At 39.0% G+C, this 19,807-nt stretch overlaps 2 protein-coding genes across 4 annotated transcripts; one reads left to right on the top strand and one right to left on the bottom strand.

The window, feature by feature from the left end:
* Positions 1 to 132: 132 nt before the first annotated feature.
* On the bottom strand, positions 133 to 7,039 carry prrt4a (proline rich transmembrane protein 4a). 2 transcript variants are annotated; one of them, XM_083551767.1, is made up of 4 exons: positions 6,548 to 7,039; positions 4,659 to 5,292; positions 3,918 to 4,052; positions 133 to 3,133 (listed from the first exon to the last, which is right to left on the bottom strand). In XM_083551767.1, exons 2-4 carry the CDS (start codon positions 5,203 to 5,205, stop codon positions 1,239 to 1,241), a joined length of 2,577 nt encoding a protein of 858 aa, XP_083407893.1. In that variant the 5' UTR covers positions 5,206 to 5,292; positions 6,548 to 7,039; the 3' UTR covers positions 133 to 1,238. The 2 variants fall into 2 exon arrangements, with proteins under 2 accessions (XP_083407893.1, XP_083407892.1); XM_083551766.1 differs by lacking the exon at positions 3,918 to 4,052.
* Positions 7,040 to 14,177: 7,138 nt separating this feature from the next.
* Positions 14,178 to 18,864, top strand: LOC310731859 (transmembrane protein 53). Of its 2 annotated transcripts, none has more exons than XM_083551817.1 (3): positions 14,178 to 14,322; positions 16,492 to 16,973; positions 18,219 to 18,864. In XM_083551817.1, exons 1-3 carry the CDS (start codon positions 14,210 to 14,212, stop codon positions 18,578 to 18,580), a joined length of 957 nt encoding a protein of 318 aa, XP_083407943.1. In that variant the 5' UTR covers positions 14,178 to 14,209; the 3' UTR covers positions 18,581 to 18,864. The 2 variants fall into 2 exon arrangements, with proteins under 2 accessions (XP_083407943.1, XP_083407944.1); XM_083551818.1 differs by lacking the exon at positions 14,178 to 14,322 and adding an exon at positions 14,556 to 14,696.
* Positions 18,865 to 19,807: the final 943 nt, after the last annotated feature.

The following is a 19,807-nucleotide window of genomic DNA, read 5'->3' on the forward strand; positions in this document are numbered from 1 at the left end:
TACCAAAGCATTGATCCAAGCAACTGAGAATATCTGAGAAATGCTCTAAAGCAACTGAGTGAAAAAATAATAATAAATACATAATGCATCAGAGAATGTGATGGATCATGACATTCATGGTCTCGAATCCTAAAAGTAAAGATTTGTTTATTAATTTGTACATTCATCCACTTTTTCACTATTCCTTTATCCACAAACAGCCAAGCTTATCATTTTCATAGACCTGTTACTTATATAACCCAGCTGCATTGGTGACTTGTGCTACTCTACCCAGTACAGAAAAAATTGGAATGGAAGGTAAAGTGAGGATAAAATTCTCTCATATATGTCTTGTGTAATTCCTGAAACCCTGAAAAACTATCTCCCACCCATACATGCACTGACCGGTGCTGCTATATTAGTATTACAAAGTTGACAAACATACTCACTTAAAAAGCTTTTTCTTACAAGTAATTATGACAAGTAAAGCCACACCTGAGCACACTTCACTCTCAGTGATGCCTCATCTTTTCCACAAATACATAAAGTGCTAAATGTAGACATATTGCTGCTGGAGGAAAAGCCCTTCTGTATTTAATTTAATGACAGTTAAATGTTGCCAAAATATATACTGTATGTACAAATGTATTCTGATTCGTTCCCATTTGTGCGGTAAAGTTGCAAATTAGTTGTTTATATTTGCATGTGCAACACAATAGGAAGGTACACCGTTGGAGCAAAACCCATACAGCCATCGAAAAAATGTTTTTTTTTTGTTTTTGTTTTTTAAAGGAGAGAGAGAGAGAGAGTAAGCTTTTCTTTTCTGTGCTGAATAATAAATTGCTTGAAATGTTGCTTCCAGAAAAATGAAGAAAACAGACAACTGAAAAAAAGGCACAGAAGCTTTTTTCCTCTCATCAAGAAATCCAGATTCTGTGAAATATGGAAATTAAATCCCTCCACCAATTTCCTTTCTCCTCGTACATTTTATGGTGCCATAAAACTGTAATGTGTCCAGGACTAACTCAGATTTTATATTTTTTCTTCACCCATTTTCCTAAAGGTATGCAGCAAAACCACTGCAGTGACATTTTCCAAAGAGTCTGCAAACTTGATTTAAGTTATTTAGCTCATACAAACTGAAGATAAGTGTTCCATCTCCAACAGATTTCCTCTCAAAGGATTAGGTCTCATGCACTGACATAGGCTCTAGATGATCTTCAGAGCCACTCCACTTGATCCTGATGTGTCCTATTAACCTACAGTTCAATGGTGTCACTGCAGACACTCAGTGCATCTATCTGTCTGCAGACGTTCATGAATTCGGCTTGCACAGCCAGTTCGTCAGCTTGTGTGCGAATGTGTTGCTGATCATACAAAGACTCTCTGGAAGAAAGTGAGCCCAGAGCCTGGTATTGCTTCTGACTGTGGCGCCCAGAGCCAAAGCCAGTATAAAAAGCTGCCTGACCTCCATGACTTCTAGTTCCTCCACGTAAGGAGCTGAAGTTCGAGGCCTTCCATGCTGCACTGCTTCGTAGTACAGGTGGTGATGGTGCAGAAGGTAAATCCACATCCCCACATGATGCAGTGCGGTACAGGGATGGTTCTGCAGGCATTCCTCTGCATGGCTGGCCATCTGGAGGTCCCCGTGTGCTGAGAGACAGTCTGGACGAGCTAAACAAGCTTCGATGGAACAAAGCCTCGCTGTTCAGAGCCTCATCGATGCTTCGTCCTAAGTCTATTGGAGATGGAGGCCTCAGATCTACTGTTGAATCACAGTCCAGGCTCACAAAAGAGGGCTGAGATAGCAAAAGTCCATTTTTAGGAAGTTGAGCAGAGGCAAGCTGAGGACTGCGGGGATAGTTAAGGTCCAGGCCTTCTGGTTCTCCGATGGGCAGCTCTGCTAGGGTATAAAGTGGCACACTTTCACTCTCATGCTGTGACATGCTTTCATGCAATGCTTCTCCAGTCTTCTTGGTCCAGCCACTTGACAGAATTTGGGGTTTGGTGATCATCGTGTTTCTGGTGGACGACCTGTTGAACCATGAGCTCCAGTGATTTAGTTTGGGATGAGCTACTCCGCAGCAGAGGAGAGGATGTGTGAGGATGAGAGCTAGAGTGAGACAAACACATGCCTCACATACTCTGCAGCTCAGCTGAAAGACCCACCAGTGCCAGGGCGTGAGCCCTAACGTGCTGCCAGTCAGTCCCAGCACATGCAGAATGGCAAAGAGCCGGAGTCCTGCACATGCCAGGAGGAAAAGTGCTGAGAACAGTCCCATTCCGGCTGCTCGCTCCCACACACCTGCCTCACTGAGGGGCCATTGGCTGGCCTGGCAGGCAAGGCGATCGGGGGAGTTATCCCTCAGCCTGTAGATGTGCTTGGCTTCTATGCGGGCACAGCAGTAAAGCAGCAGGTATGAAGTTGAGAGGAGACATGAGAGAACCAGAAAAGCTGAAGGGGGCAGCAAAGAAATGACAGGGAAGGAAGGGAAAATCCATAATATGCCCACTGTGCCCATAACTGTGGCCATATGAAGCAGCATGAGTGCGGCCAGGCAGCAAATACTCCGCCGCAGTGCGTTCTGTGAGAGGAGCTGAGGAGAAAGCAGCACAAGTAGCATGCCAAAGGCTCCAGTTAAACATGGGTAACCGGCCTCATGGAGGACCCGTGCCCAGGCCACAGGAAGGCGTTCTTTCTGCCCATAGGGGTCATAAATGAGCCAGAAAGCCCGACTCGAGCCAATAAGCAGCTGGAGGAGATGCAGAAGGGTAAAATTAGCACAGCCAGAAGGCTGACACAGAGGGAGGCACAATAAGCTTAGCGCTGACAACACGGCCACTAGAGAGAACACACAGCCCAGGCCGTATACCTGGAGCTCCCATGCCAGGCCCCATGTTGCCATTGCAGCATTCCAGTCTGAAAATAATGGCACCAAAAAAGGTTGGGTCGTTACTATAGAAGGAGGTGGGGTCATATTCAGAGGAGGTAGCATCGGGGAAGCAGGAGTCAGGGTATTGGAAAGGTTGTCAGGGAGACCAAGGCTCCAGAGAGGGTTCGAGGAGTTGCAGACCCCTGTGGTGTCGATATTGCAGTCAGGTTGGGATGAGGATTCAGCAAAGTCTTCATTCCATTCATCAAGTGAAAGCACGCCTGAAAATACAGGAAAGGTATATAATTAGAAACATTTGCACTTTTCACATCACTATAAATTGTTTGCATAAAAGATTTCTAATATGAGCATTGCACTCATTGCCGAATTAATTCCCACATTTATAAATCGTATGTTGGCCGTACCACTTGGGAACCCCTTCACGAAATAAAAAAAGGTTCAAATCCAAAAGGAAAATAAAAAATAAAATGTCCTAAAACAATTGTCAGTTTCGTGATTAAAAACAGGCCCATGAGCTGGAAGGCAAAAAACTTCGGCTTGGTAATTAGCTGGCCTATTTTACAGTGAGGGATGTGGAAGTAGGACTGAAAAAAATGGGTCATGCAGTCTTCCACACACAGTGAAGATTAGGAGTCATTGACCTTAGTGCTGCTCTCATTCGTGTAACTATTTAAAAACCAGGATGTGGCACACTAAGCAGGTGCATCGCTTATCTGAGATATTTAACAGGCAAATGCAAATTGACTAGAAACCAGCTTTATCCTAATTGATTGTCCTTACTTTGTAAAATGGGGGTCACTGGCTGAAAAAACTAAGTATAATAAATAGTGTAAATAATGTATAATCAATAATGCATATTGACAATTTGTTTATTGATCGAAGGTTCTGCATCAAATGCATTACTTGGTGTTTTGAAGCCAATCTTTTGTATCAGCATTATTCCTTAAGCTAGGGATGGACTACATAGTGCCTTTTTACTTGACCTGTGTACTGTTTACTAGCCTTTTAGGCATCAGTGTAATTAGAGTGAGTGCTAAGAATCACCTGGAAGAAGAGCGCGTGCTGTCAATCCTGGAGTCGGCCTGGACGTCTCTTCTTTCAAGGAACCCAGACTGTCATTTTTTTCGTATGGACCTTCATGCACTTTGTCCAAGCTGTCTGTCCGACTGGGCATAGAGTCTAATTTCAAAGGCGTCACTGGATTAGAGACTTCGACTAATCTATAGCTTGATATGGAATATAACATTCTATCTGAATTAAATATGAACCAAGAAAAAAATCTACAACAAAATTGTGCTCACAAACATCATGAAATCGTGTTGTTATTGTATCGGTTTATTAAGTCAATTCAAAAAACAGCAATCTGTTTGTTCTAAATAGCAACTGAGATCAAACGGAAATTAAAATGAGTCAAGAGAGAAAAGTGTGTCTTCATGAAGCATGGTCTGCCCCTCCCTCGCTGAGACGAATTTCCCTTGTGTGCTTCTGGAATACTGATTGTACACTGCAGCGCATAAGACCATAACACACCACTACAGTGTACTGACAGCTTATTAACCAAGCAGGCAAATCAGTGTCCTCAATCAATAGATTATTTTCTAATTGATATATTTGCCATTTTCTTGCACATTTCCAACTCAGGAGTTGGTTGTAAAAACACTTATTTTCTATAAGTGTATAGTGTTTCAGATTCTGTGTACTTTTATGCTTGCTTTGTGTCCTTTCGTTATTGTGGGTCATTATATTTAATCATATCTGTTAAATTGAATACATTAGAATTTTTACCTTTGGGAGAAATAGTACCAAGGTGAGGTGGCCTCCTAGAGAACTCTTCCATCATTCCTCTGGTGTTCTGTAGAGTTGTCAGTGCGTCGGTTTGCGTCTGTTTCAGCCCTGTTTTATCTGATCTTTGAGCAACAGCTATGGACTCCCCAAATACCCAAGTATCACTTAGCCTCATTTCAGTTCTCCTTTGGTCAGGAGATGTTGTATACTCTGAAGCTTTGAATACATTGTTCTGGATCTCTGAGTCGAGATAGGGAGATGCGTCCAGTGCTGTTAATAAAGTGGTTAGTGATGAATGGCTAATGTCATTATGAGTAGCTGACCAAGAGCTCTGTGTGACTGCTGGAGTAGTGGTGTCTGTATTGGCTTTTGATGTCTTCCTGCTCCATGGTAAGATGCCAGCTGGATAGACTTGCTTGTGCTTTTTAACAGGACTTGGCTGTGTCCATGCTTGCTCTCTTCCATCCCCAGACAGATATGCAGCATGTAGACTGCTAAACAAAGTCAGGCTGAGAATAACTATGAATCTTGTACTGTGAAGGATCATGCTTGCAACCTCTTGAAGAGATCACAGCTTACAGCTGTGTCCTATTGTGCTCCATCTCAGGTCTCCAATACTTCTCTGGCACTAAACCTGAAATGAAAAAAAAGTAGAAAAGAATGAGCTTAAAGAAAGTATGAAAAAATCTTAATCTACTGTATCTGGAGTGATTAGGCAGTTACAAGCAGGACTAAAGACTATTCTCTGAGCTGAGAAAATAGCAGAAAACTTGTTCAATCAGAACTCACTTGTAATCAAGGGCAGCTGTCGGGGTGCTTAAAATGCATGCAATTTTTTTTATTTGGAAGACACAATTTGCTCCCTTTTTTGGGGAAACAATGCCTAAACCTGCATGTTTTCCCTGCTCCAACACTCATTTCAACTAAGGAACTCACTAGCTAATTTCTTAATTAGGTAATTAGATTAATTACCAGAAAAATATAGAAAAAAGCACGGGACCAAACCTGGGTTGTGTCCTTTTTAAATAGATAAAATGACATTGTGAAATAACGTCTATGGCTGGAAATATAGAATTATTATATAATAGTGCATATAAATGAATATTCTGAATAGTGAGTATACTCACTTATTTTTCTATTCTCAGAACAGAGAAACTGCATAGCACATACGCTAGAGATGCTGAATGTAGAGATTCATTTAAAAAAATGCTGCTGTATTCCTTGAATTTACTCTTCACATAGCTGTCAGCTCTGTTCCGTTTATATTCTGGTCAGTTTATATTTCTCCTGGCAACGTTCGCTCGCAGCGTGCCCCAGTTTGCAGTACTGTTTTGTCGTAATAGAGATGTCCTTGAGAGCTCTAAATCACTGGATCAGTCCTGAAGTTCCAACCCGAAGTCCTATCAATCCTCATCAGTCTTTTTTTATAAGCATTGATTTGTCATGTGAATTAGGTTTTCCACTCCATCCCAATCAGGACTATTGATTGATCCTCAACAAGAGATGCACATAAAAGCAAAGCTACCGTATCTGGTCCTCTAGATATTGTATCAAAATATCTACATTATAGATATGTCGATTTAAAAAATGAAATACCAGGTATCCTATCGGAGAAAAGAAGCTCTGCATTGAGCCATCTGCGGTAGAAACCTCAAACCTGGGTTTCTCCTTATCTCCTTCAAAGCGTCATTCCCCATTTTCTGGTCATCTTCTCTTCATTCAGCACTCATTCCCCGAATGATATATGGTTAGGTTTATATGATCCACATGACCAAGCTCTGGACCTATTTCTCAACAGCTGGATCCAGTGCTATAGATTCTCAAACCCAGCAGCAATTAAAGACACATGCGCATTAAAGATTTCTTAAAGTTAAAGGAGAGGGCCTCACCCCAGGAAGGATGGAGATGAAAGGAGTAATCTCTTAGCTGCTGCTGAAAAGCTGTCTCCGTCTCTGTCGGTTCCTGCGCATGTGTGCGAGTTTTAGTGCACTGGCTCGTGCTCCGCTCCCCACACACACTCACACACACCCCATCTCTGCCTCAGCTTCTCTCTCAGAAACACACACTGCCTGACACACCCCCTATCTGACTGCACTTCCCCCAACGCTCTTACGCTGTACGTGTCTGATCTCTCTCCAATTGTGTTGATCCGAGCTCCACTGTCTGTCTCTCTCTCTGCCAAGAGTGGATTAGCTCCTCTAGGTGTTTGACTTCCTCTCGTCTTACTTCACTGAACAAACTGCAGAATAAAAAGGCAAGACCTCTCGCTGCACAAAAGAGCTCTATCACAAGGGAATTTTCTTTTTCCTACTCATATGCATGCAAATGAAATCTTTCTTCTGTTATTGTTCAATTTGTCAGTTTAAGAAAGCACACAGAGCACAAGATCAGTTATACATTAGGTAAAATAAACATAGATGGGTCACAGAGTTGCCTCAAAGGTTCAAGGTGCCAGGTTCAAACCTAAATTTGAGTTACTGTCTGCATGCTCTCCTCAGGTCAATATGGGTTTCCTCCAGGCTCCTCGGTTTCCTCCCTTCTCCCAGTTGGTGGTTATGCTAAATTATTTTGCCCATGTGTATGTGAATATGTGCATGTATCGAGCCCTATAAAGGAATGGTATCTTCATTATATGAAGAAAGGTATGTGGTTCTGTAGGTGGTTCTTCCCCAAACAGTTACCTCAATATTGGAAGCACACGGTTGTATAGAATGTCTTTGGATGTGGTCACATTATATTTTCTTTTACTTGAACTAGGAAAAACAAACCCCCGTGCACAAAGCCAGCTCCATAAAGATATAGTTTACATGGGAGTGCAAGATCTTGTGTGGCCTGCTATAGAGATCTCAACCCTATTAAACACCTTTAGGAAGAATTGGAATGCTGCACCCAGGCCGCCTCACCTCACCAATATCAAAAGGGGGACTTTACTAATGCGCTTGTTGCTGAATGAGCACAATTTTCCAACAGCACACTTCACAATCTGGTGGAACATCTTCCCAGGAGAGTAGAGGTTATTACAACAGCAAATTCGGACTAATGTGAAATCGGATGTTGGAAAAACCCGTAGGAATCTTATGGCCAGGCGTCCACAAACTTTTGTCCAAATAATGGATAATCCTGGTTCTTGCTCAGTGCTCCTGCCCAGGATAGAGTAGATACTGTGTGGCTGTCAGTGTTTTAGCCTCGGCCAATAACCACTAGCACTTGCACTTTTATCACACCCTGTTATTCTTAAGGCATCAGCATAGTGGAGAGATAATCACTGCACATTATGCTCAGAGTTTCCTCCAGGCTTAAACGTATGCAGGCTTATATGAGGAGCTTTCCGAGGTTGAACATTGAAATTATGAATGAAGAAACAGCAGTATAAATAAAAGAATCTGCCTTCGTCCCATCTAAACAACTGACCCTCTTTTAAATAAAAGGGTTACTGCAGGGTTTTTTTTGTCCGGGGGACAAACCAAGAAACATTTTAAGTTTGGTATCTGATCTACACTCCACCACAAATAGATGCAGTCACGGATTTCCCCTTTGCATTGGGGTTTCCATGGCAACTCCACGGCATGATCTAATGCTTGGTGGAGGCATTATATTTTTGGTTCATCCCTGTATTTCTTAGTCAAAAAAAGAGTTTGAAACGAAATGTTCGATGTCTTTGGAATTGCTATTGTAATCAACGGATGAACTGATTAGAACTTATCCAAAAGGAGTCAAGGTCACAGCAAGGTTAAATGTATGAATTATTTTCTTCAAAAGCTTTATTCTTGTTTGAAGTATATTGGAAAGGAATTTCAGACATAGGGATTAGTAGCGAGAAGGAATAGCCTTGCTGTGGACAGTTTTACTTGTCTAGTTTTTGTCTCCATCCTGTGTCCTGTTTTCGATTTGTTTCCCAAATGCTGGATTTTTGTTTTTAAACCTTATTCTTTTTAGCCTTTTAGCTTTCGTGTACTTTCTGGTTTTGACTTTGGACTGATTTTTAATTTTGTGTATGTATCCCTGTTGCCTACCTGTGCATTGAAACACACCCAATCCTGGGTTTTTAATGCTTATTGGTTGGCTCTATGGCTCTAAATAGGTCACACATGAAGCGCATGCTCTTGCAACATGCCTCATATGTTCATACATTACAGATACACTCTTTTTTTCATGAGATATTTTTTATGAGTCCCTTAAAGATTCTGGTTTGAACCGAATGCCTAATGATTTTGGAAATGATTCAAAGTCCTTTTATGAAGCTCCACAGTGTCCACAGTCGTTATAAGAGTAATGGATGTGAAGATAGATTTAGTCATTGTATGTGGTCAGACAGAGCAGTCAGGATTTAGATAAATTAAAGACTGAGCCTGAGACAAAACAATAAAAAAAATAAATGAATAAGACCTACTTTGGAAAGATACAAGAAGCATGAATGTTACCTAACATGAGGAATAAACTTTTTCACATTTCTATTTATTATATTCACTATTTTATTGTTTAGTCTACCAATACAGTTGGTAAATAAATGTATACATAACTACATTTTCTTAATTAGATATACCAATTTCAGTTTCTGTTCAAATTGTGGTATTTTATATTAACATATTACAGAATTGTATTTGTCCACTGTTATATAATTAGACATGTTATGTATTGCACTGTGGTTCATGGCATCGGTGCATCTGGTTTTCCACTGTTTAAAAGCACAGGAAGAAAGCAAATGAGCCAGAACTAAAAGGGGCTTTGGGATAGGGCAATGACGAGCTGGTTAAACATATGACATCACCGTGATCCGCCACCTGACTCCCGGCCAGGCCAATGGCTCCTTTTCTGCTAATCATCTGCATGAGTGACCTTAAGCAAGCGATTAGCAGAGACCTGCTGAAGTGGGATTTTGCAAACAGACCCATGACTGATAACATAAACATGCCCTGTAGTGGATATTTATCCAGGACATTATGTGCTACCCTGCAGAGACAAAATATAATACCTAAGTTTTGTCTGGAAGAAGACGTTTGGGCATCTGTTCTAAAAATAAATAAATAAAATTTAATAAAAAACCTGACAGAGTTTAAACCTGCTCAGGTGTACAAATCGACCAAGATTAGAGACATATAGAACAGTCTTGGGTTATTTTAGCCCTTGTACGGTGTTTGGGTTTGTGAGACTAACTGTTAATGTTTAGTTAAAGAAAAATTCAAGTCATTTATTTGAACCTGATATTCATCTGTCTTGGCTCAATTACTCTGATAAAGGTCATTCTTTTGGTCCCCATGTGCACCTCCTTACACATTTATATTACATCCATGGTGTTTGGGACTAAGCAGCAAATGAGTGTGGAAGCTGTGGGGGTTGGGGGTATTGATGAATGTGCCCAAGACATTTCGAATCCTGACCTTTTCCCTGTCTTTATTGTTCTTATATTTTCTTCTTGTGTGTCTTTTCCCACAACCTCTTTCTTTCTTGTGCATTTAATTAGAAAAGCTTTGTAAAAAACAGTTGTCACAGGAACTTGTAGGAACTTGTAGGAGAACTATATACACCTGTATGAACATAATCAATCAATATAACAAAAAAGAATCTCATTTCAGAAGGCTTTAGAGCATGAAACAAATGTAGAAGAAGTTCCCTTTTTGGAAGATATCATGGAGGTCACGTCTTCACGATCATTTCCTTTTCAGGCAGAATGTTTAGAGATAGAGATGATCATTGACCATCAAACCTTCCTAACACCATCTCATCTGTAGCCATTTAGAGAAGAATGTGATCGGAATAAACCACTAAAAGAGGCTGCAAACATGATTAATGGCTATTTCAAAAGTACAGGAGGTAAAGTCTTCCAGTTTGAGGACACAATACAGGTGTATATCTATAGCATGCACAGTGAAAATCTTTGCACCCTTCATGTGATGTGTAAAACTCACATTCATGTATTCAGTAGGGCTTTGTTATGTTTCAGATAAAATGTTTTCCATGACGTCGCACCATTCTGTGTAAACTCTGGAGTCTGTTACGTGTGAAAATCCCAGGAGATCAGCGGTTCCTGAAATTCTCAAACGAGCCCATCTGGTACCAACAAACTCACCACAATTAAATGATCAAATATCCCAATCTTTTCTCTATTCTGATGTTTGATGTGATCATTACTAAAAATTCTTGTCCTGTATCTGCATGATTTTATGCACATTAAATGTATAAGTGTATAAATGACCAGGTGTCCAGTTGTTCTTATTAAAATAATAATTATTTTTTATTATTTTTCAATAGGACTGAAATTTAACATCTATTTAATCAAAGCTACTATAAATCGTAAGACTGTTTTTTTTTTTCAAATATGTCTGCAACTCGATCTGAAAAGTGTTTACCATGTGACTTACTAGAATAGTTTCAGGAGAACATACACTGTCTAACAAAAAGTATACAGACCCCTGAGAACACCCATATGTGTTTCTTCCTCAAAAATGTTCAGATTTCCCTTTAGTTCCTCAATGCTTTAAAGTGAATACATATACATGTCATGAGACCACAAGCACAATCCAGTGGGTCTGGGAAAGAGTTTGCATTGGGTAGGGGTTCTCTCACAGTGTGCCTCTAACAATAGAAACCTCTCTCTGAATAGAACTCTGAACCGCATAAATTATTAAAATAGAATACATGCAAATGGAAATGCAATGCCTACTTTTGTACTCAATTAAGTAGGTATGTAAAAGGGGTAGTTTCACTTTTAACCAAGAGGTTTGAGAATGTCTGCATTACAGTAGATGGACGGATGGATGGATAGCCTTTCAAAATTTTTAAACATTTATTTTAGTATTTTTGAGACTAATGCATGTTCCTTTTGCTTTTATACCACAAACATTTATTAAAAATATTCAAAAAATAAAAACACAAGAATTGGACAGTGAATAAGTAGAGAAAAGGTTCTCTGGACAGATGAGTCCAAGTTTGACATTTGTTGCACTAATAAAATAACTTTATATAAGACAGAGAACAGTGTAGTGTATATGTTAGCAGACGGCCTCACACCCAAAGAAGGAGGTGGAATCTTGATGGTTTGGGGTTGTTTTGGAACAGCGAAGGTTGGAGACTTATTCTGGATAAAAGAAATACTGAACCAACATGGCTACCATTCCATACTTCAACTCATTTCAACAAGCAATTCTGTCTGGACTGTGGCTAAGTGGAACTGACTTCACCATACAACAAACTGCATAAATTATTAAAATATAGTTCTCACAGATCTGTACTTGGACTTTTCATATTTATGCAAAATGCAAATACTTTTGTAATCAAGTAGGAATGTAAAAGGAGGTTTGAGAATTTCTGCAGTAAAGTGATGGATGGATGGATGGATAAATGGATGGATGGATGGATTGAAGGTAGGTAGGTAAGTAGGAAGGTAGGAAGGTATGTAGGTAGGCATCTATCCATCCATCATCCATGAATTGATTCCACTTATTTATGTGGGTTAGTGATGGGTCGTTCATGAAAGTTTTGTTAGTTTTGAAGTGTGACAAAAGAACGAATGGTCTAAAAGAGTGATTTTTAATTTTATGCTGGACACGCATGAGCAAAGCATCGCAAATTCTCTGTAGGTTAAGAACAGGAAACAGAACTCAGTACAGGCAGTCGTCGACATACGGCCTATGCAACTTACAATCATTCGACTTTACGACCACGATCGCTACGACAGTAAGAAACAAAATGGTGTAGAGATGATACAAATGGCATAAAATGAACAAAGAAATTGATGATATATACACTGTAACAATAATGAAAGAAAATTATGATAAAATACTACTTAAAGATTTTTATAACATCATTTCACAGTACTGTACATATAGCCTACTCTACTAAGTCGTGTTCCGACCGGTCTGTCGGAACCAATCGTGGTCATAAGTCGACGACTACCTGTAGTTTATCTCATAAATCCTCTTGTTCGAGTGTTCTCGAGTTGTCACATTACTCCCATATATATATATATATATATATATATATATATATATATATATATATATATATATATATATATATATATGGGAGTCATGTGCAAAAAGAACGAATGACTCCGACCAGAAGATATAAGAGGTTGGCAATAGATTTTTTTGTGCTAAGAGTAACATTAGTGTCTTTTCAATATACTGAGTTGATTAAGTAAATAATCTTGTTATAAAAATTATAATAGGAATAGGGAGAGTGGTGGCTCCAGCGGTTAAGGGGCTGGGTTGCCAATCGGAAGGTCTGGGGTTCAAGCCCCGGTATCGCCAAGCTGGGGAACATTATGGAACATTATAGCCAGAATAAATCATAATACTTTGGATTCTTATGGCAAAAACGTTTGTACTTTTACTTAAGTGAAAGTTTAAATGAAGCACTTTTACTAAAGTAATATTGTACCTACTGTATCTCTACTTTAACTCAAGTACATTTGATGTACTTCGTCCACCACTGCCGTTTCACCATGACCAGAGATGGCAAAAGTACACACATCCTTCTCTTAAGTAGAAGTACAGGTACTCATGTTTTAAAATACTCACTACACTTTTTTACTCAAGTAAGAGTAAAGAAGTTTGGGCTCTGACATGTACTTAAGTAAAAATAGCCACTACTACTACCTGTTTTAGTGTCACGCTAACTGAACTTCACATCATAATAATATATTGGTATTAAATTCTGCCTTGCTCGTTGTTAGCTTTGTAAACTAGTCTACGTCTGTGGTGGAAATGATACACCAGTGGCAGATTGAAAAAGCTGTGCAATGACAAGAAATAGGTTGATGGGCTATAAACGAAGCACAATGAGATGATATTGATTATGTCACCAAATAGATAGAAAGTAACAAGCCTGGTTTAAAAATGTAAGAGGTAAAAAAAAAGTACAGATATTTGTGTACAAAAGTTAAAGAGTGAAAGTACTGATACCTTCTTGAGTACAGTAAAGTACTTTGCATCTCTGAACATGACTGATGATCATTTTGAAGTCTGCTTGTGGCTACTGTCTGGACCAGGGGTCACCAACGTGGTCCCTGCGGGCACCAGGTAGCCCACAAGGACCACATAAGTAGCTGGCGGGCCTTTCCTAAAAAATAACTGTTTCCTACTTTGTTAAATCATTGTTGATACTTATTATGAGAAATCATTAACATGATCAGTGTCTTCACATAGATGAATATCATTAATTATTATTAATAACATATAATAAAAGGTAAATTGAGCAAATTTGTTATTTCAGATTAAACTGAAAACTGTGTGTATCAAACTGGTAGCCCTTCACATCAATGGTACCCAAGAAGTAGCTCTCAGTTTCAAAAAGGTTGTTGACCCCTGATCTGGATAATGCAACCCTGGCTGACTCTATTCAGTGCAAGTCATCAGAGTAACTTCGTAATAATAAATGTATTGAATAAGTGAAAAAGTGTGAGCACCTCTGCTGTACATTATAATGCACAGATGGCATGATGGGAGGGAAAAAAAAAAAAAAAAAGATGACATAATAGCATGACCTCCGGGTTCGTGGGCGTGGCTATGTGTTGTGGGCGTGGCCTCGGGCTGAAATTGTAACGCTTTAACATGGCTGCAGTAGTTCGCTGTGAACTTTCCTCCAGACTGAAACCTGGTTTTCTCCAGCCTTATTATAAACATGGTGTCTCCCGGATTTTGTGCCCGTCTGTCTCAAACCACAGGTATTTAATAAAGTATAACACAATCTAGCATGTGTGTCTATTATATATATATATATATATATATATATATATATATATATAAATAACCTAAATAATGTTAAACCTTGCAGTGAGTCATATAACTCGCACATCTGGACTCTGATCTCTGAGTTTATCTACAGTGTTATCTTCGCTCTATACACTGACCTCTAATCCTCAGTACTGCACTGTCATATGGCTGTGTGTGTGTGTGTGTGTGTGTGTGTGTGTGTGTGTGTGTGTGTGTGTGTAGGCGGAGCACACACACATTTCCACCATATAGCTAGCATATAACATCCTCTGTCCTATGTTTGGTATTTGAATATATAAATATATATATTTAACATTACACGCAGGTAAGAATATTTCTGTTGCTTGCATTAATTACAATTTTAATATAAAATATGTATATCTAATTGTTTGAAGGTTGAAATGAAGGTTTTCCTTGTACATCTCGACGCTAGCACAGCTTCTGGAGAACTTTTACGATATACAAGATGGCCACAAAATGATTCCCTCGACAACCTAAATTATATTTCCCGCAGTAAAAATGTTTAAAAAGTGAATCATTTCTGATTACTTCCCCTTTTGACTCAGTTATAATCCGTATTATTGGTAGAAAAGCGACACATTTGACTGTGTTCCGTGAAGCTGATAGTGAAAGTGGGGCAAAATACTACATTATCATACACATTAACTATATATATATATATTATATATCTGTGCTTTCTTTAAGTATGAAAGATTGTTAGTTTATGTTTATTATTAATTATTTAAATGGCTTTATTTGATGTATTTTCAGTAAGATTTTTTACCGATTTAATATAATAATAATAATAATAATAATAATAATAATAGAAGATCCCACTCATAATTCATATAAACAGTCTGCATCAATGTTACTGCTGTCAAAAGTTGAATAAATGGCCACTGTAGAGATTGATTTTTTTTTTTTATATACATTAAATGCTACATTATAATAACTACAGAATAACTAAGAGCTTTTGAGAACCTCTGCAGTGGATGGAGGATGGATTGATGGATGGATAGGCACTCAAAAGTTTGGAAACACCCAGTTCTATCATTCTTGGACACATGCAGGTCCCTTTTATTTGTATGCAACATACAAGATAAAAGAAGAAAAAAAACACAGGAATTGGACACCGAATAACTGGACAAAAGTTCTTTGGACAGATGTTATATTTGTCTCTAACAGAAGAACTTATGTAAGACAAAGAACAGGAGAGATGTCCCACATTCAAACATAAAGGTGAAAGCTTAATGGTTTGGGATTGTTTTGAAGCAGGGAAAGTCGGAGACTTATTTCAGGTGAAAGAAATACTGAACCGGCATGGCTACGTTCCATACTTCAACTGGACAATGACCTAAAGCATACGTGCATGCTCTGTAAGCATTATTTAGAGAGCAGTCAGTTGGTGTGTTATCTATTATGGAATGGCCTGGCCAGTCACTGCACTTTCATCCTATTGAACTGCTCTGAGATGATCTGGATCACAAGGTTGGAAAGGTTATGCAACTAGTGAAGAACGCCTTTGGCAAGGTTTTGTTAAGAGCATGGCAAAATATTTCTGCTGAAGGAAATTCTTTTTTCTTAAAATGTAATTTAGCTTCTTCACATTTACATATTTGCTTGGACAAAGTAACTTTTCATATTGGTAAATTATGTTGTTTGTTGCATAGAAAAAAAGGACCATGCATCTGTTTCTAAGACAAGTTTTCAGACTTTTGACTGTAGATAGAAAGACTGATTGATGGATCGATCTACCTGTTTTTACCTGTTTCTGTCTGTCTGTCTGTCTGTCTGTCTGTCTGTCTGTTTGTCTGTTTGTCTATTGATCGATCAGGGACCCCTTAAAAAATTTACAACCCCAGTTAAACAAATGGGTTTATTATTTATATGTAAAACATTTTATTTATTCTGGTTATTAGAGCTTGTTATTTATTGATGTCCTCTTTTTGATGATGATGATAATAAAAAATGTAGAGATAAATATATATAAAAAAAATAAAGCTAAAAAAAAAATAGTAATGTAATAATAATAAGTTATTTATTTTATCTGTAAGTGGTTTCAATATGAAGAGTGCATATCGAGAATATTGATTTTGAGTTCAATGTTTCCTTCTCTTTAGATCTCCCAGTGTGATGCCTCTCGGTGAGGGGCCCTTGAAGAGCGTAACAACTCACCATCTCAGGAAGGGCATCACCTTCTATTCAAATGAGAGTACAGTGACCCCTGCAGTCAGTAGCCAGGTGAAGCCGCTGCTGTTGTTGCTGCCATGGCTTGGCTCAAGGCCTCAGGCTCAGGCCAAGTACTGCGAGATCTACTTTAGAAGAGGTTTTGACGTGCTTGTGGTGGAGAGCAAGGTGGCTCATTTCCTGTGGCCTCGCTGGGGTCTGGAGCACAGTGCGGAAGTGCTGCAGCTGCTGGAGAGCAAGCGCTTCTCAAATCGGCCTCTGCTGGTCCATGCCTTCTCCATCGGAGGATACACATTCGCTCAGCTGCTCGTTCACGTAGCCAAAAATAGTCAGCGGTATCATGGCCTGATTGAACGAGTCAGAGGACAGATCTACGATAGCCTGGTTATCGGCTCACTGGAGCACATGGCTGTAGGTGAGTAAAGAGTAAACAGAATGATGGTTTATATCAGTTATAATTGAGTTTGATCCCAATACTGTATTTACACAAAATGGAAATGAGACTGTCTGATAGTAAAAAACTTGAATTGGAAAATTTGGTACAGCTATAGATGAGAAGAGATGTTGGTTATGGGAAATATGTTTGTATTTATATATATATATATATATATATATATATATATATATATATATATATATATATATATATATATATATATTATATATTATATATTATATATTTAGATATTCATATTTCTTACAGTGGTCCAAGTAAGATCTACTCATTTTAATTCAGTTTTCCACTTTTTTATTCCCTTGGCACACTGTTGGGCTGAACCTCACATGGGGTGTTTATATACTGTGTTTACTCGCTGTGTTTGGTATAACAGTCTTTCTAGAGCTTGGTGCACTTTAGAAATAATAAAGAGGCATTTAACGCTTTAGACTCAATAGAGCAGTGGTTCTCAATTGAATAAAAGACAGGAGGTGGAGCTGGAGGTAGCAGAGCTGAAGATGTTGAGATTTTCATTGGGAGTGATGAGGATGGACAGGTTTAGAAACAAGTTTATTAGAGGGACAGCGCATGTAGGAGGTTTTGGGGACAATGTGAGGGAGGTGAGATTGAGATGGTTTGGACATGTTCAGAAGGAGGGAGACATAGGGTATATCAGTAGGAGAATGCTGGGGATGGAGCCACCAGGAAGGAGGAAAAGAGGAAGACCAAGGTTCATGGATGTGGTGAAGGAAGACATGCAGGTAGTGGGGTTGAAAGAGGCAGATGTAGTGGACAAGGGGGTATGGAGATGGGTGATCTGCTCTGGCGACCCTTAAAGGGAGCAGCCGAAAGAAGAAGAAGAAGAGCAGTGGTTCTTAAACCTTTTTTTGCCATTCCCCGCTTTAGAGAGGGTTGATTTTCAAGCCTCACCTGTCCTCCATCACACCAAAAAATTGCAATGAAATACTTCAAGTTTAAAAATGTTGAATTTATTAAATTATAAAGGTATAAATCAAGAACATCAATTAGCATTAAAAATAAAGAGAGCCATATCTTTGTTCCCACTAGAAGGGCACGCCTCACAATTTGAGGACCACTGTAATAGATAGACATTCAGCCATAGACAAAAATATCCACATTATCCGTTACTAGTTTTTCCTTTAACTTGAATATTTGATAACCCGAGTTGATGTTAATCATTTTTGCACTTCTTATATACTCCAGGTTTAAGTAAGCACTTGTTCCCTCGTTTGGAGCCTGTGGTGAAGCGCACCAGCCTCCTTTACTTCCATGTGTTTAAACGTCAGACGGTGGACTACTTCAACAAGAGCATCGGCGTGTTCTGGAACACGCCTCTGACCTCACCTGCGCTTTACTACTTCTGTTGCAACGATGCCCTGTGTGACCCTGAGACCATACTAAAGCTGCTGGAGCACTGGAAAAAGCAGGGGATCACAGTGACCAGTAAGAAGTGGAAGGAGTCTATCCATGCTGGGCATCTACGTGCCCATCCCCAGGAATACCTCTCCACCTTGGAACACTTCCTCTGTTCTATCAACATGGTACCTCTAAAAGCCAAAATGTGAATATTTGGTAGGAAGGACACAGTAATTGATCACTATAACGCACAATACAATAACCGTTTTCACTTTGTCGCATCATTTTAAGGGGAATTTCTTTTTCAGAGTCATAAACAAGTGGCTCTGTGGAAAAGCAGCATTTTAATATCACTGATTATTGAGCTGTTTTTTTTTTTTTTCCCCTGAAATGTTTAAATGTTATTTGAAGTTGCCTTTACTTTATAACAAAGAATATATAGTACACTAACACAGTGTAATATTTTATTAATAAATGTTTGTATTTGTCTGTCCATTGTTTGAAATATAGTCTTTTAGCTCGGTGTTAATATACTGTACCAGCTTTGTTGTATAGCTTGATACCACTATCAGGCCCTGACCTGTTTACACTATCATTTATATATATATGTATGTGTATATATAATCAATAGCGTCCACAAATGTAGATGATGATACAGTTCTGAACTTTTAGCTCACCATTACAGAGGTATTTTTCAGTTTTAGGGTTTGATTTAGACTGGCCTCTTTGTCTGCTCACTTTAATTGAGCAATATCTAGTAAAATATAAACTACCTGTACAATGTTCTGCATTATAGTGCATTCATGTCTCATGAAGGAATTATAGTAATTAAAAGGTTTTGACTTGTTAAAAGCATTTAGACAAATGCCTTGTGATAAATCTAGTGTCTTTTAGATGTTACTGACCTTCCAGCTCACATCACAGCTGCTGATTGAGCCCGGATTCAGACGACTCGCCACCAGTGTGTGAAACTTTGCACTTGCACAACGTTTTCCATTTAAGAATCGCTGATCACTGTGATTAATCACTGATCATCATTGTATCCCATGACCAAGGTGCTACCTAAAGCAACAGAGTTACATGAGACAACACAGAACTCAGAGACATAAGCGGACCAACACAGGACTATATATAAAAAAATAGCATAAAATAGCACAATAATCACCATTGTTTTCAGTGACCAATCACTAATCACCACTGCAGCCAACAGAGAAACCAATCACTGACCACTATTGATTCCAGTGACAAATCCAGTAAACAATTATTGATACCACTGTGGCCAATCTAGTGACAAATCATTGATCACAACTGTGACCAATCACAGATCACCAATGTGGCCATTATTTTCAGGGACTAATCACTGACCACCATTGTTTCCAGTGACCAATCACTGACCACAATTTTCTTCAGAGACCAATCAAGGATCACCACTGTGG

This window comes from Silurus aristotelis (assembly GCF_946808225.1).
Source record: "Silurus aristotelis genome assembly, chromosome: 10".
Taxonomy (NCBI): domain Eukaryota; kingdom Metazoa; phylum Chordata; class Actinopteri; order Siluriformes; family Siluridae; genus Silurus; species Silurus aristotelis.

Excerpts from the sequence above, each read along its gene's own strand:
- prrt4a (XM_083551767.1), bottom strand. The coding sequence starts at position 5,205 with ATGATCCTTCACAGTACAAGATTCATAGTTATTCTCAGCCTGACTTTG. Across the intron at positions 4,053-4,658 it reads TGGTACTATTTCTCCCAAAG|ACTCTATGCCCAGTCGGACA; the intron begins GTAAAAATTCTA and ends CTTTGAAATTAG. Across the intron at positions 3,134-3,917 it reads AGCACGCGCTCTTCTTCCAG|GCGTGCTTTCACTTGATGAA; the intron begins GTGATTCTTAGC and ends CTGTATTTTCAG.
- LOC310731859 (XM_083551817.1), top strand. The coding sequence starts at position 14,210 with ATGGCTGCAGTAGTTCGCTGTGAACTTTCCTCCAGACTGAAACCTGGT. Across the intron at positions 14,323-16,491 it reads CCGTCTGTCTCAAACCACAG|ATCTCCCAGTGTGATGCCTC; the intron begins GTATTTAATAAA and ends CCTTCTCTTTAG. Across the intron at positions 16,974-18,218 it reads ACTGGAGCACATGGCTGTAG|GTTTAAGTAAGCACTTGTTC; the intron begins GTGAGTAAAGAG and ends TATATACTCCAG.